The sequence below is a fragment of the Leuresthes tenuis genome, unplaced genomic scaffold (assembly GCF_036924035.1).
Source record: "Leuresthes tenuis unplaced genomic scaffold, fLeuTen1.0.hap1 SCAF_21, whole genome shotgun sequence".
NCBI lineage: Eukaryota > Metazoa > Chordata > Actinopteri > Atheriniformes > Atherinopsidae > Leuresthes > Leuresthes tenuis.
Window position 1 is genome coordinate 27,613,520 of NW_027325375.1, and position 16,132 is coordinate 27,629,651.

The 16,132-nt window shown below is 40.7% G+C and overlaps 1 protein-coding gene across 1 annotated transcript in view; it reads left to right on the top strand.

The window, feature by feature from the left end:
• Window positions 1–5,059: 5,059 nt before the first annotated feature.
• LOC140279304 (gap junction delta-2 protein-like) overlaps window positions 5,060–16,132 on the top strand; it is a 34,122-nt gene continuing 23,049 nt past the window's right edge. Inside the window, exons 1-2 of the mRNA XM_072374423.1 lie at window positions 5,060–5,367; window positions 7,011–7,067. Of these exons, the coding sequence (XP_072230524.1) occupies window positions 5,297–5,367; window positions 7,011–7,067 (128 nt within the window). The 5' untranslated portion in view covers window positions 5,060–5,296. The remainder of the gene's footprint in view (window positions 5,368–7,010; window positions 7,068–16,132) is intronic.

Here is a 16,132-nt window from a genome sequence, read left to right on the forward strand (position 1 = left end):
GCACTTAATCCAATTCAGGGTCCCGGGGGGGCTGGAGTCTATCCCAGCTGTCATCAGGCAAAAGGCAGAGTACACCCTCAATGGGTTGCTAGTCCATCATGAGGCAAATACAGGGACAAACAAGACAAACAAGCGTGACTCTTTCAAAATGTGTGTGTGGTGAATCTAACATTTGTATACTGTCAGACTCAGAAGGTTAAATTTAGTTGCACACTCTTTTTAGAACATTTAGCAATCTCTGTTACTGATTAAAGAGTGGCACCTTTTTCCTTTTTCTTGCAAAGGACAGACTATTTTGAGACATCACTGCTTTGTGCACGTGCTGTTTTGTATTAACTTTACTGATGCCAGCTTTTGCTGGCAGGCTTTCAATATCAAGTCAACTGGCATTAATTATTTCTGTGAACAGAATAAAATCACATGGCAGTCTCTGGGGTGAAGGTAGAACTTCCTAGGCCTACTATGTCAGAAACTTCTTCCGATTGACATCAAGTTGTGATGTTTACAGGATCCACTCGTAGCAAACACTGCTGCATGGAGAAATGAAAGCTGTATAAACATCCTGTATGTGCACAATACACCCTCTCTCCCTTTTAGGAGCACTGCGCCTCGGGACATCACATTAAAACACAGAGAGCATCTTTCACCCCCTTTTGAAAGTCAGAGTAGTGTAAAACCAGAGAAAAGAGAAAGGTAAGAATGATTAAATAAAGCTAACATGCAACACTTTATCATAGGATATTTGGATCATCCCAGATTTATCGAAGGCAGGTCCTAAGAAGTTCAGACCTTCTCCTGAGATGTCGTTTTGCCCCAAAACAGTAAACACAACTAACTTATGTGCTACATTTTCTGCCCTGTGGAATTTGGATTTAATAACTGCTTCAGATTTCCTTGATCAATCACACTGAAAATGCCATCCGGGATTGGACACTGAGGCTGCGGTCTGGACTTTAAACAGCTTTAAATCAGCACACTGAACTCAAAAACTCTCCCAAAACTTTGATGGGTGCTGAGTAGAATCAGAAATAGGGATGACAAGTCGCATATTGTCAGACATTTCATTACAGCTGGACATGGGGTTTGTAGTCTAAGATTTATAGGTATTGAGTTAGTCGGGTGCGTGGGGCGGAGCAGAGGTGGGAAATAGGATTAGGTGACTGTCAATCACCTGGGAGACTGTGGTCTGATGTTGAACAGAATCACACCACCTCTGGTGGCTCAGAAGCGCTGAGAAAAGCCAGAGGATGAAGCGTTTGTTCCTGTTTCTGTGCTGAATAAAGCTGAAATTTATCAGTAAGTGCTGATGCTTTCATTTATTGTATTGAGGTATGGACTCTAACTGGGCCATTGCAACACCTCAGTACTTTTCTTTTGAAACCATTCTATTGTAGATCCGCTGATGTACTTTCATCAGATGACCTCACATCTGACTCTAAAATACTTCTGTATACAGAAGAGTTCATGTTTGATCTGTGACTGCAAGGTACCCAGGTCCTGTGGGGCTCCACAAGCCCGAACATAAGCCCCTCCACCACTGTGCTTGATATAACTGTCCTTCTCCCCGAAATATTCTCGAGCGGCAGCTGTTTTAGGCAGGCAGATACAGCCAATAATACATTATGCACACCGTGTGCATATGTGACCTCTAATGGTCGTGATAATAACTACATGTTAAGGGTAAAAATTTAACACCAGATTATTTTTTTATTATTTGCTGATACTTAAGACCTTAGAAACCATTTTTTTTGTCATATCACAGTTTGAATGAAAATACATGTTTTACAGCTCATGACCAAAATCACACATATTTGAATTAATTAAATCTCTAAATTTATTTTTATCAGAACATAACAACAAAAAGACTCAAAACATTCATGTACTGTTTTATAAAGTCAGAAATTGTAAAGAGAAAATATCAGCACATTAATTCAACCATCATTTGATTTTGTGCCAGTTTCAGCCGACAGAATCTGCCTCAGTTTATGAAGGGAGTCGTCAATGTGAGGGTGAGAGGTTGCCTTGCCAAAGGCTTCATCTGTTCCATACTTAGGATATTTTGTGTGACACATCTCATATTTTCTATATTGGTTTCACTATTTCTGCTTCTTCAATATGACAGAAATAATCTACTGTGACACATTTATGAATAAGCTTGGTTTTGCCCTTTCTACTTGCATTCATTTTAATACCAAAGTGGGTTTCATTATAATCTTACTGTTATTCATTAATTATCACCTCTGATTTACATATTTTGCCAAGTGTTCTTGTTGTGTGAATAATTTAACTGTTATATAACTCTTAGAAACATTAAACTGATTATCCCTGCAAGATATTTACATTGTACCAGGGCAAATATCGCTTATGTTCACATTTTATGAGATGAAACATAACCTCAAACTAAAAAGTATTTCATGATTTAAATGTTTGGTCCCAACAGACTGTACAGCATATGCATGCCAAACCTTACACTGGTGTTTCTAGTAATAAGTGTGCACTCTAGTTCTTCCCTGAACATTTCTACTCATATGAATTACATTTCTGTTATAACTGATGTAAGTATGGTCTTTGAGTACAGTATATGTGGGCTTTAGCTGGCTGTTCTAGGTCACTGAGGAGAAGACACACACCTGCGCCCCTCTCTCATTCATGCCATCCAGCTCCTCCCGAAGCACCAACTGGATGATGCCAGTGGTTCAGCTGATCTGTTTGCGAGCCTTGCTAAACTACAGCCATTGCGCTCCACTGGCCTGCCCCCCTCTCTGCTTTAGCCCTCCTACACCATATGTCCTTGGTAAGGGAAAGACCCCCTCCAAGTCCCCCAGCAGAAGATGCTGAACAAACAAAATCTCTTTTGCTCGCTGTCGCCCCCAGCTAGCCTTGCTCTTTATCTGTATTGCACACATATGTACAGTAAGAGGGATTTTGCATGTGTTGCACACACCATAAAGGTTGTGATGCATGTTTGAGGTAAATCTGTGCACCTTACTGCTCTTTGCCTATTTTTCTTTTTCTAAGGTATCTCAGATTTTCCAGAGCATCTCAAGGGCATGTGATTTTTCAGCAAATGACCTGTCAGCGAGAAAAGCATGCTAACCTGAATCAAAGAAGCAGAACTAATTGGAGATGCAACACAAATGAACTGAAGTTGTCACCTCAAGCCATGACTTCATTCTAGTGTGCTGGTCTCATGTCTTACCACTGCACCCTTTACTTCTGAAAAACTTGACTCACATCTTAGAAATAACTCAGTTGTCCTTTATTTTCCAACATATCTACTGCTTTCTTGGCTCAGAGATGAAGATATACACATGTATTTGTCTGGTGGATGCGAGTATGTTAATTAAGGACCATTCATCTGCCTGTATCTGTGGGTGTGTTGGAGGGAGACCATCACATTTCCCCACCACCTCAACATAAATCTAATGAATGCAGCTTTCAATGTCACAGCAAAGTACAGTACAGTGCTCATTTCTCTTGAGAGGGTGAGAGCGTCGGGGCTTTAATGGAGGATGAGCGGAGGACAGAGAGATAGGATAAGGTAGGGAAATATAGAAAGGTCAGGGTAAAATAGGTGCATCCCCAGTACTGTAAGATGGAGAAAGGAAGAAGATAAATGGCAGGTGCAGTGTTGCAGAGCCACAATTCCTTTGTAATCCTCCCCCTGGAAGCATGGGCTTGATGATGTGTGACAGAGATTGAGGAAAAAAGAGGAAGAGAGCATTTGAAGTGCATAGGAAAGACAGACAAGCTTGTGTACTAAAACAAAGGATTGCAGAGAAGACAGGGCGGGAGGCAGAGTTTGATCTCATATCTGTCTTTTTTGTGTGCAACATCAGGCGGAGATTCACACGGCAGTCCGGCGAGAAAGGCATTCTTGCAAGCATAAGTGAAGCAGCGATCAGGGTAGCAATCCAAGCACATTTACCAGAGGAGGCACGAAAGGAGGGAGGGAGGGAGAGAAGAAGGGAGAGGGATGAGAGGGAGCAGATCTATGAGAGGAGGAGGGGGGGTGTTGCATGCTTGCAGAGTGTGACAGAAACAGAGCGAAGAAGAGGCACAGAGACAGAGAGGAAAGCACACAGCAGACACGGGGACCGAACACTGAGACATAGGTAGTTGGAAGGACTGAGATCAGCACAGAAACGTGAGCAAAAGAGAGAAAAAAGGAAGTGAGTGAAGGTGGAAGGGGAATGGGAGGGGAGGTAGATGGGGGATCCAAGATGATGGTGCCCAGAAATAGGTTTCACAGGACAGCTTTTCATCCCTGCTCCACTCTGGGCATTGGACTGTGCTGAAATTAACCGGGGGACAACACAGGACAGCAGGTCTGCAGGTCTGCAGCGAACTGCTTTGGTTCAGCCCCACTGGATGCAGCAAGGCAGCTGATTTATTACTGAGGGGCTGGGTGGCAGCATGTTTGCGCGCACTGCTCTGAGTGTGTGTGTGTATGCAGGTTTTTATGGGTCTGTGTAGCGCTCAGAGCAGCAGAAGCGACCATTCCTCCAGTCATGAAATGACATTCAGCATGCAAGAGCTCTGTGTGCTGGTGTGCATCTGCAGTCCTCAGTAGGAAGTACAGAGTGGGATTCAGAGCTGTCATCGTGAGTGTGTGTGTGTGTGTGCATGTGTTTATAGTGCTGTTCGTTGAGGTGATCCAAGGAGGATCAGCTGTATGTGGAGTTCATGTGTGTTTAGGTTATAGCAGCAAGGGTGCAGCAAAGGCAAAGATACACAATGCAAGGACAAGCGCTGAGCACCACTGATGGCAGGGAGTGCAGTTGAAGTACAAGGAGTGCCCCTGGGGGTAGGGAGGAGGACGAAAGAAGACAGAAGAGGAAGGGGAGAAGATAGCTAGGGGACAGAAAGAGACGAGTGGAAAAGAGAGGGCGATCATGGCTGTCATACAGTGAGCTACAGCATATGCTGTAGCGCAGAGCAGAGTGGTGCGGCAGGGGGAGGACAAGCATCACTGCACAGGGGAGGGGGAGAGATTGAGGGAGAGAGGAGGGGGAGGCAATCAACTCAGGACCTCTCCTTCACCAGAGAGGGAAGCACAGCGGGACAGACCCAGCAGAAGACTCTCATTCCCGTTCACAAAGACGCACTGACGGGTTGCCAGTTCAGCGTACAGAGGTCAAAAGGGAGCTGGTGTGGGACGAGGGTTGGTGTCCCTCTGTTGTTCCACAACAGTGCAGGCTGGTCCTGCGAGTCAGAGGAAGGAGTTCGCTGAAGGGAGAAGGGTCGGCTCCCCAAGTCCCATTTCTTCTGACCGCTTTGCCACCTTTTCATCACCATGGGAGAATGGACCATTTTGGAGAGGCTGCTGGAGGCAGCTGTCCAGCAGCACTCTACCATGATCGGAAGGTAAGACACTGACTAAAAACCGTGTGAAGGTCTAAGTATCTTGTTTTGTGTGTGTGGTTTTGTTCTGAGGTGTGTGTTTTTGTGTACAGTACATGTTTTGTGTAGCACTGTAAATGGCATCCCTACAGAGACCCCTCCTCCTCAAGGCTTGTCCCAGTGCTCTCCTCTGTTCTACAATCCCCCACAGTCTTCCCTGGTTTTCCAGTTCTTTCCTCCCTGCTCTCCTCACTCTTATCCAGGACACCCATCACTAGTTAAGGGATAAACTAATTGCTCACAATCAATAGCATGCTTTACTAGGCATTATGGTTAATGCACAGAGGTTCATGTGTTAATACTACCTAATAGCCCTGCTATTGATATATTATGCTTGGCCACAGACCAATAGGACAGAAGGAGGAAAGGGGAGCAGGAGTGAGAGGAGAGCAGAGGTGCAGAAGAAGAAGGATGGTGAGCAAGCAGGTGTGGAAGATAGATTCAAAGGGAGAAATAAATGACTCTGACCATGCGAAAGAATCAAAAATAAAAAAGTTAATTCAATTTGCTTTTATCGGCAGACACTAACTTGCATCATAGTAGATGTGCGCCAGATCTCTCCTATCGACTGGGAGAATTGTTTGTGGAGGAGAGTTGAACAGATGAGCTCTTTGATTAGCTGTGAAGACACGCTATAAAACCTGTGTGAAATATGTGCTTCACATCATCTCTGTGTGATTAATGAGATACAAAAATTTAATCTTCAACCTACTAAAACACAATCTGAATGTCATATGTGATGGTAATTTGAAAAGTCCCCATTTTTTACTTTGAAAAATCTGGGTGTCTAGACTTTTTGTATGAAAACTGCTTTTCATGAAAAACAAAATCAAAATCTTGAAAACAGTATATGTGGTTGCTCTTCCCTGCTAATTATCCCAAATTACAGGTAGTCTGGTAACCTTCAATGTAATCCAGATGTTCTTTTTGAGAGCGTGTATTCATTGTTGGTTAAAGGAGGGAAAACTGGCTCATGCAACCATACACGACACCGTGCAGTGTGCACAGAACCATAATCAGTGACATTGTAGTTGCATTGTCAGAGCGACAGAGATGATGTGAGTCACGTTATACCTTCCAAGAGGTGACATGGGATCTGAAACCATTTATGATGGAGATTTTCCTTCCAGACAACACTAAACCAAGTCATTTCAGACAGTTCTTCCTCTATGGTTAAAATTGCATTAACCAGTGAAATCACCTGGTCTAGTTCCAGATGGAATGGAAACCTACACATTGACTTGATTTAAAGGTGCATTAAGCAATGATTTTGTATCATTTAATCATATGACTCCATCCCACCTATGAATATTGTTGCCAGTACTGAGAATTAACATCCCACTTTGAAGCTCTACACTGCTTTCAGCAAGTTTCGACACACTGTCTTGGTTCTCCGAGTGACAAAACCAAACAATATTGGCTGATTTATGAATGTGGGCAGCTTCTGCTGGAGGTTAAGACAAGCTAACTGTACGATAACTGCCCAGCGTGAAATCGCAACAAGCCGGAGGAACTGGTGAAGGAGGTTGAGGCAGATCTCTTTCTCATTTGCTTCAAGAGCAAACAAGGGCTAAAACGCCAGTGAATATTGGAATTACATTCAACAGGTGGCCAGAAAAAGGAGACCAAAGGGATGTCCGTGTTGCTCTGTTTCTGCTGGATATGTGAGTAGGCAACTGTTTGCTAACATGTCAGCCATAACAACCTAATAAGCTAGATGCTAACTGTTGTGAACTTGTTTTGGAGTCTTTCCGCCCCCTAGTGGTCAAAAATTACTTAATGCAGCTTTAAAATCCAGTCCTGGCAGCTGAATCAGTAAAACCCTGTGAGAACAGGGTGCAAACTTTGCTGAAAATTAATCTCTGGATGATTCAAGCCACCTACAGTCTTTCAGAGGCACAGAAGCAACTCTCAATTTGTCTGCTACCTCTTTCATAGTCGTACTGAATACTCTTGAGGATGTAATGGTTTCTTGTTATATGCTTAATTTGAGCAATTTGTTGATCATGCACTTCACTGTCTGAACATTATAAAGGGTTTATGAATACATAAAATGTGTTAAACAAAATGAGCATTGCCTGTCTGGATCAATTTATATAAATTTTTTATGCATCAAGTTTTTAAGTCTGGTAGATTAATTACCTGTTTTGTCAAACATTCAATAGTGACACTAATTTTTGATAGTTTTCATAATGAACTAGCGAGAAAACATCCCACTATAGGGCATAGCTTGTACAACATCCACAGCTTTATGCTACTGTGCTGAAAACAGTGAGATGCTGTGTAAATGATCCCGATGTGTTTGGCTTCCCTCAAACTGTGTTTGTCCTACACGGCTCTCCAGTTGACCCTAGGGCATTAGATGTAACATTAGATGCTTTTCAGTGGGGTTTCCTTCTTTCACCCTGTTTGCCTAGGGTATGAGTAAAAAAACATTGTCTTTGGAATCATTTTGGACAGTATCTGTGAGTGTCTTTGGTTGTAGATCCCTTAGCTTGTTTGCGGGATACCCAAAAATGTATTGGAGAATTCTTGAAAAGATTTAGGTTAAGCTGTAACAGTTTATTATTAAGGTTTGGTCTGGATCGGGGCTTTTTACCTATAGAGAGGCAATTTTAGTTATTGAAAATCAGCAAACTTAGCAATTATACAAAAACCACTGAAGATGACAACTTGATTCGAAATCCTTAGCATGTGTCTGCATGGTCAGGAAATCAATGAAGCTTATGGATGTACCAGCAAGTTGGAGAATTGTTCACCACTGGCACAGTTTTGTGCACAGGTGCCTCCTAAATTGTTAATGAGCAACTCCACACTAAATTTAATATTGAGTCCAAATTGTTGCACTGACCTCTATGGGTTGAAAGGTTCGAGTCTATTGCACACCTGACCACGCCCAATGCTCTGGTTGGGCGTGGTCAGGTGTCGTGCACTTGCACTTGTGAACACAACCAACTGTGATGTAGTGTTGCACTGTGGTGCATTGTGAAGTCTGGTCACTTCACAGGGTGTGGCCGGAGCATGCAGCCACTGCTCGATGGTATCACGTCAAATAGGACGTTTAGCCTGTGTGTGTCGTCACTTTTAACATAATTTGCATGTGTGTGCTTGCAGCACAAAGGATGCAGTTCCAAAGTACAGGACAGTGATGTCTCCCCATGGCTGAAAAATCTCCCCTGCATCAAACTTTGGAACATGGTTGCATGTCGGTCATCTCACTGAGTGGTCGAGTTCCACTGTCAGATGTCTAGACTGTCTTATTTAGCTACAATTAAGCTGTTTCTTAATTGTAGGTTTTAAGCTAACCTATGCCCAGGCATGGGATAGGTAATTAACCTAGGAATACAGAAGGGTGTTAAAAATAGAAATGGCCTATCTCCATGCAGTGACATAGGTTAGCTTAATTATGGTCTTTGAAAGAGACAGACAATTGAGAGTTGCTTCTGTGCCTCTGACTAACGACAGGTGCCTTGCATATGATGACTCATTCAGAGACTGATTTTGTATGTTGTGATTTCCATGTGCTTGTCTTCTAACTGGGCAATGTACGATGTTTGCATGGATAACAGATGACTGTAATCATGATTACACATTGAAAGAAATCATTGTCAAGGCTGCATTAACCTCGTTTATAGCTCAAAACAAATTGAGTGTGGTCAACACTTAGTTACAATGACCCTGGGAGCATTAAATAAACGGATACCTGAGTATGTCCTGAGAAAGTGCCTGAACTTGTCACACAAGTCCGTCAGATGAGGAAATAACTGAGGTTTTTGGGAAGAGGTAGCTTGTTGTGATAGAATTAGGATTATGTGCAGTATATTTCATGCATATAAATGAAATACCATTTTACAGGCGTATTCAGGCTTTTTCAATTAAGCCTTGCAATGAGGAGGATTCATATGGCATTATCTTGTAAATCTGCTGTACATTTTGTGGAACTGCCTTACGTGCATCGCAAATAATTAACTTATTCATGCTGATGAACTGAAGGTACAGCAATAACAGCCTTGATAATGATTGTTGTCGTATATGTCTCAAAGTTTTCTCAATTTATAAGTACGGTATGATTGCACTTTCAACAGTAAATGTGTTTTTATTTTAAATTCACATAAATGTTGAGCATTGTTCAACCAGCACAAAAACATGATATATGGTAGGATCTGGTGCTATAATATACAGTCGCTATCAAAATCCTTCAGTGCCCATTGCAATGAATTCCCTATGCAGAGGGAGGAAGGGGGGGGGGGTATATTTTGCACCCAGCTGTTGTACAAATGGTTTGAATAATCAAAAATATGACACAAATGATCTATTTTTTTCCATTTCTAATTTTACTGCATAAATACCAACACAATGGACATCCTCACAAGATGGAGCGATGCAAATTAAAGGTTTATTCCAGCTGGAGAATTGATTCCTTGTAAGGCTTTGCTGGTCTGCCAAAATGATAACTAAATATGGATGGCATTTGTCTAGCATTTATGACCATCTGCTTTTGTTTACTATCATTTTAATGAGTGATTCTAGCTGATTAGGTATGCTCTACATACTGTGTAAGATGATATATATATAATTACCTACCTTTTATTACTGAATGTGTTTGAGCACATTCCACTTAAAGGAAATAAAACAAAAAATCTTCACATATTAAGTCAGAATGTAACACTTTCTTTGTCTCGTGTGGTGCTCAGATGTTTTGCATTAGTCTAAAACAAACAGAAAAGATACAGCTTAACATGACAGGATCAAGGCTTTTAGGTATGACATCTTGCAGATAGGAGGGAAGGAAGAAAGGAAGGAAGCGTGTTGATGCATCTTCCACTAGACTGCAATGCTGTAGTGAGGGCAGCGCCAAAGACAAACAGAGTGGAAAAAAATAGATGACAGAGGCCGAGAGTGTTCAACGGATATATAAAACGATAAAGGGTTCCAAATGGATCTGAAGAAGATGTTGTGAGCTGTAGGGACAGAACATAAAAGGCAGGGAGAGGGGAAGTAAGAGACAGAGAGGTGGAAAAGTTTTCTCTCTGCAGAGGTTTGATGCTGAGAATCTGTGTCAGAGCTGCTTCTGCTGGAGCTGCTGAGGAAACAGCCTTCACATAAACTCAATCTGCATCCCCTGCATTAATGAGGTTAGCCAAAATACACCCAATTCTTTGCGTTTTTCACCTTCATCTACTTCATCTCTACTTCATCTCCTTCATCTATCTGAAAGTAATGTCCTTGTATAAGGGCATATCATTTGCGCATCTCTACCAACGCAGCCTGAAAGGTTTACAGCAGCCGAATATCTTCAATAAAAGGCAGAAACTCTCAGCTAATGAGCTCATCATATATTCATACTATAGTCATTTTACAAAGTTAAATTTTGGTGTTATTTCAAAGGTCAAAACCCTATTTTATTGATAATCTATCACTCCTGACTTGAGCATACAAATCATAAAATCTTAATAAATGTTATGTCATTAAAAATGCATGTAGCATTGACCGGCCTTTTAATACAGTGGACAAAGTATCTTCCTGGTTCTTAGGCTTTAAAAAAAAAATCTGCACTTAAACAGAGAGTTGAGCAAGATTAGATAAGGGAAAATATTTTTATATTCTTGTTTAATGGCTCTAAACGATGCAGTCTGCCTCTGTAGCTGCAGCCTTTCACTCCTGTGGTTTTCTTGGACATATTCTCTCCACTTCTCCCTAAATAGGTCAGGATATCCACAGGACGGAGGTACCCTACATTAAGAAGGGCACCCTAGTTCTCCCAAAATAATTTGAGAGGTAGGAATGCTCTGCTGAAATTTAGGGCATCGTCCTCTCCACAATTAAGCCAGAAAATGCGTATTTCACGGATCATTCATAGTGCTCTCCCTGAATGAAACCTGTTCTGTCGGAGAAGATTGTGTTGCCAAGCAGAGCAATAGCACCCATATCTAAGCAATTGACAGGATTAGTAATCCATCAACCGGCAGCGAGGAGTGGGATTGTGTTTCAAATTAAACCGTTTCTCTGCACATCCACTGTTGTCATTGGTTTATTTGTGCAGCAATAGCTGATGTTGAATGCTATTGATTATTCTGTTTGACGGAGCGATTTTTCCAGAAAAGCTGAGCTCAGCTTTCAATCAACACAGGCTATTATTCATTTCAGCATACCATCAGTGGTGTATCTGTGTGTGTGTGTACAGGCTCTGTAATGTTGCCATCTGAGTAGGAGAAATGTTCTTTATTGCAGTAACCTGACATATGTGGTGAAAATTCGTCATTAGGTTTGGACAGAATTAGTTAATATGTTACCATCTGTGCTTACAGTATGTATAGTAAATGTAGTAAACATTGTACAATACAATGCATCAGTGTTTGTCAAATTACTGTTATTTAAAATCCACCCAAGGTCTTATTCAGCTGATTGAACTGCATTTTCAGGATTTAATGGGATCATGTCAACACTACTAGCTTAAAGAAAATCATGATACCTTCTCCATGTGACCCTGAATCTGATGAGGAGAGAATAGAAAATGGATGGATGGATGATACCTTCTGTAGAACAGGTCATCCTTTCAAACTCCTTGAGAACAAAGAATTCATTGGCACGGAAAACACTACATATGGATGGAGAATGAAAGTGTGATTGGTGGGGAAAGGCAGGAGATTTGTGCTCCCTATTCTGATTCATGCTGACACAGTTGAATATCCACACACTCGCACCTGACTCACACACTCCAGGTTTCTTAGACCAGGAGAGATAAGTCGATAAGCAGAACACGTCCTTATTTATGATAAATGCCTTCTCTTTCATGATGTATTCCTAATTAAGTTCAAATGTTGAAGGAAAGCTAATGAATGTGCAGAATTAGAAGGTAATTATGATAATGATTTAAATACAGTGAGCTATTACATATTAACAGAGCAGTAGTTTTATAGTGTTTCTGGTTCATGTGCTTTAATTTACAGAATAAATTACTAATTTGAATTTACGCTAGAAGAAGAAGAAGAAAAATGTATAATTATATCTGCAACTGAATTAAACAACAGTCTCACAATGAAAAGTCAAAAGTAGTACTTAATTCTAACCTTGCTTGATTCCACTGTACAAACACAAACTCTTTCCCACATTACGATCCACTTGGTTACAATTAGGATTACAAACTGTGCGGTTAATGTAAAATACACAGAAAAAAATCCTGACTACTACAGAATGTTTGTCCATCAACATAAAGTTTGTGACTGTTTCATAATTTGCCACCAGGCTCTAAATTAAAAAGATGCAAAAACCAGCAGCAGTCAAATGGCAGAAATATGCATTTAATCAGCCAACATATCAAAAGGAAAATACAGATCTTTAGTTCTTTTGATCTTTTAATCCTAACTTCATCGACAGCGTTTGAATGAGAACATTATTTACTGCTTCATTAAACTATTTTCTTTATAAACAATGAACCAGTGTGACACAATTGTAGGCTGAAAGCTTAACCTGCTCTTACAAATATACCGCAGAAATGCACAAAGCATTAAGTATGACTTCAGAAACAATGCATCACCTGGCGGGGGAGGTTTTTTGGGCAGGTCCAACTGGGGGGAGGCCCCCAGGGCAGACCCAGAACTCGCTGGAGGGTTCATACATCCCTTCTGGCCTGCCAGCGCTCTGGGATCTCCCGGGAGTAGCTGGAGAGTGTTGCTGGGGAGAGGGATGCCTGAGTTTCTCTCCTGAACCCATTGCCTCGGTTAGCAGAAGACAATGGGTGGATGCCTAGAAATCCCAGATCAACATGGACTTAAAGATTTGATTTTCTAATTGAGGGAGTGTTAATTGAATTGAAATAGATTTTGAATAGTATTGAATAGAAGAATTTAGAAGTGTGTCTCGTTCATATGTTCAACACATTGTTTAGATGAGTGGGCGAGGGGTCACATGCAGACGCTTTGTGAGGAAACGTAGGTTTAATGGTGCTGCATGCTCTTTTTTTAAACAAGCAATTTACATGCATGCGTCAAAACAATCAGTGAGTGAGATAGAAAGTAAAAAACAACAGCAGTGGTAACACACTGGAGTCGATACAGCATCTTCCACACCACCAGCTCCCTAATGTCCAAATGTGAGCTTGTTTGGTGGTCATTAAGGCACATCCTTTTCTGTGCTGCTGGTGTATTTGATAAGAAAACCTGAGATTATACATATGCAAACTTTTAAAGAAATATGAAATATCAATGTGAGAAACGCCAGCTGAGTTGCTCATAGAGTATATTGATCCCCCCCCCCCTAATCTGGGTCTCAAAGGGTTGAAGTAAAATTACTTTCTTTCTTTCTATAACTACCATGAAACAACACAATAAGAACGCACAAGGCAAAGTATATAATGTGCTCCCTTTAGTTTATCTTCTGAATATTGTAATTTCACTCAAAAAACAATCAGGCTCACACAACATTTGTCATGAAGTCCATTTGAATTCTCCTTCACATCTTTGCCGAACTTATTATGTTTTCCAACAAGGTCAAGGTAAAGTGTTTGGGAACATCTGAGACAATTAGTTCATTAGGCTGGATATCAAACTGGGTCTCAGATGAAACCAAAGACAAAGGTAGAAGGAGAGGGTAACACAACTCCAACACCTCAAAGCAAGCTACATTTTACTCAGGATGTGTAGATATGCAGTGAAACACTTTGAACTCCAGAAACGGACAGCATGTCAATATTGGATTTACAGCCTGCCACCTGCTGGCCAAAAAACAATTAATAGTGGTTGAAAGAAACACAGGTGTGCAGCACTTTGTTAAGTTTTATCATAAGCCTGTGTTTGAAATATATAAAACATAAAAAACAATCATACATACTAGAGAACGCTCAGAAGCGTTATAATACAGTGACCTTTCAGACACTTATTAACATTTATTTATCCTGCACAATGATGCAATGAAGTACAAAATACAATCAGCCAGGACAGTCTCACATGAATATGGGAAATAAGCACAGCTTCCACAGACCACATTCTGTGCTGTAAGCGCTTCATGTGTTAGACTCATGTTAGGACTACGGAAAGAAACGTCTCCTACATGGATTTCACTCTTTAGACTTCACATCGTTTCTTCTTCAGCTTAATTTCAAGCAACAAAACTAGTATCCAATCTGATTCCTGACATCTTAAACTGTTACTACTTAATTATGGAAAATCTCTTTTTTTTTTGCAAAGCGTCCTTTAGAGCAAACTCTGTCACGGACATTTTATTATTCGTGTCAGGTCAGATTTATTTCTTCATCCTTGAAACTCCCATCTCTCTTCTGCACATGCTGACCAAATGGGGCAAAGCGGAGTCAGCCGAGTGAGAGACCGATCTCACGTGTTTCTGCTTGAGTACACTGAAAACCTGGAAAATCTTATCAATTTATTTGAATAATATTGATTTATTCAGCCATGCTTAAGAATTACACCTCATTTGAACACATTCAGTACTTGTCCTGAATTGTGAAGTTAATATGTCCTGCAACAGACGTCCAAACATGACCAGTGATCTGTTCTACAGAGCTGACTGGAAGCAGATGTATGAAGCAAAATGCTTGAAATAAACTACTGAAAACTTGTTTAGTTTTCTTGAAATGCTGCTTTCTGAGGAGCTTATTTGTGCTGGTTGAGGTCCACATCACTGCCCTTGACCCAGAAAGTTCAATGTACTAACCTAAATCCAATAACAGACAATAAAGGAATGAAGAAACAGGAGCCAGTGAGTTACAGGCCAAAGATAATATGCATCTTGTGGCAAAAAGAAAATACTTACACTGACTTAAAGCAAATTTTGCTCTTTTATTATTTTACTCTTATTCTCTTCTATGTTGATCCACAATACAAATAGTCACAGTTGCACAATTAAAGGTAAAAAATTGTACAACAGCAGCACTTTCTGGGCTCCAAAGTTGTTCATGCCTAATCCCACCCCTTTAAATTGATAAATGGTTAATGGTTTTACATAATCTGTCACCCATGATCAAAAACTATAAAATTTAAATTTCAAGTCTCCAAAATCGTTACATACCTATGTTTTCCTTCTCTTTTGAGTTTCCCGTCATTACTCATAATTCTGAACAGTCACAATATAATTTATGGAATATTCTGAAATCCTATTTTGATGCACTCAGCAAAATGTGCCGATGGAGACCCAAAGAGAAATGCTGACGTGATGCATTTTAAGTTGTTTAACTTTCATGTTATCTTAGATTTACTTATGCATAATGGTTTCCCCGCATGGTGAATTGAAATGAAAGCGTAATTTTAGAAGACGTAAAGACAAATGAGATGTGGGAGAGCTGCATCTGGTGTGCTCTGCAGTCTCATCATGCGTGGTCAGGTTGTGCAGTGAGATGTTAGAAAAGCTGCGTGTGGATTTTATTCAATCACAGACTCTACCATGCTTGAGTGGTTGTCTTTTTCCCGCCATTTATTCTATTCAACAGCATATTCTAAACATAGATGTTGTTGATTTCAGCCAGCCTTAAGTTATAATTGGCACAGATACCTGTTGAGTCTCTGTCAGCTGGCTTTCTCTATTTCCTCATTATTCCTGAAAAACAGCTGGAGGCCATTTCCCTCAGAGATGTTGAATGAGCGAGTGACATAATTACATCTCTGCGTGTGTCGGCTCTGTGTTGTAGCATAAAGGAAACTTACAGGATGAAGAGACTTTAATCTAAAATCACTACAAATCAGCCCTTTTTTCTTAGAACTATTTTGTCAAACCAGAG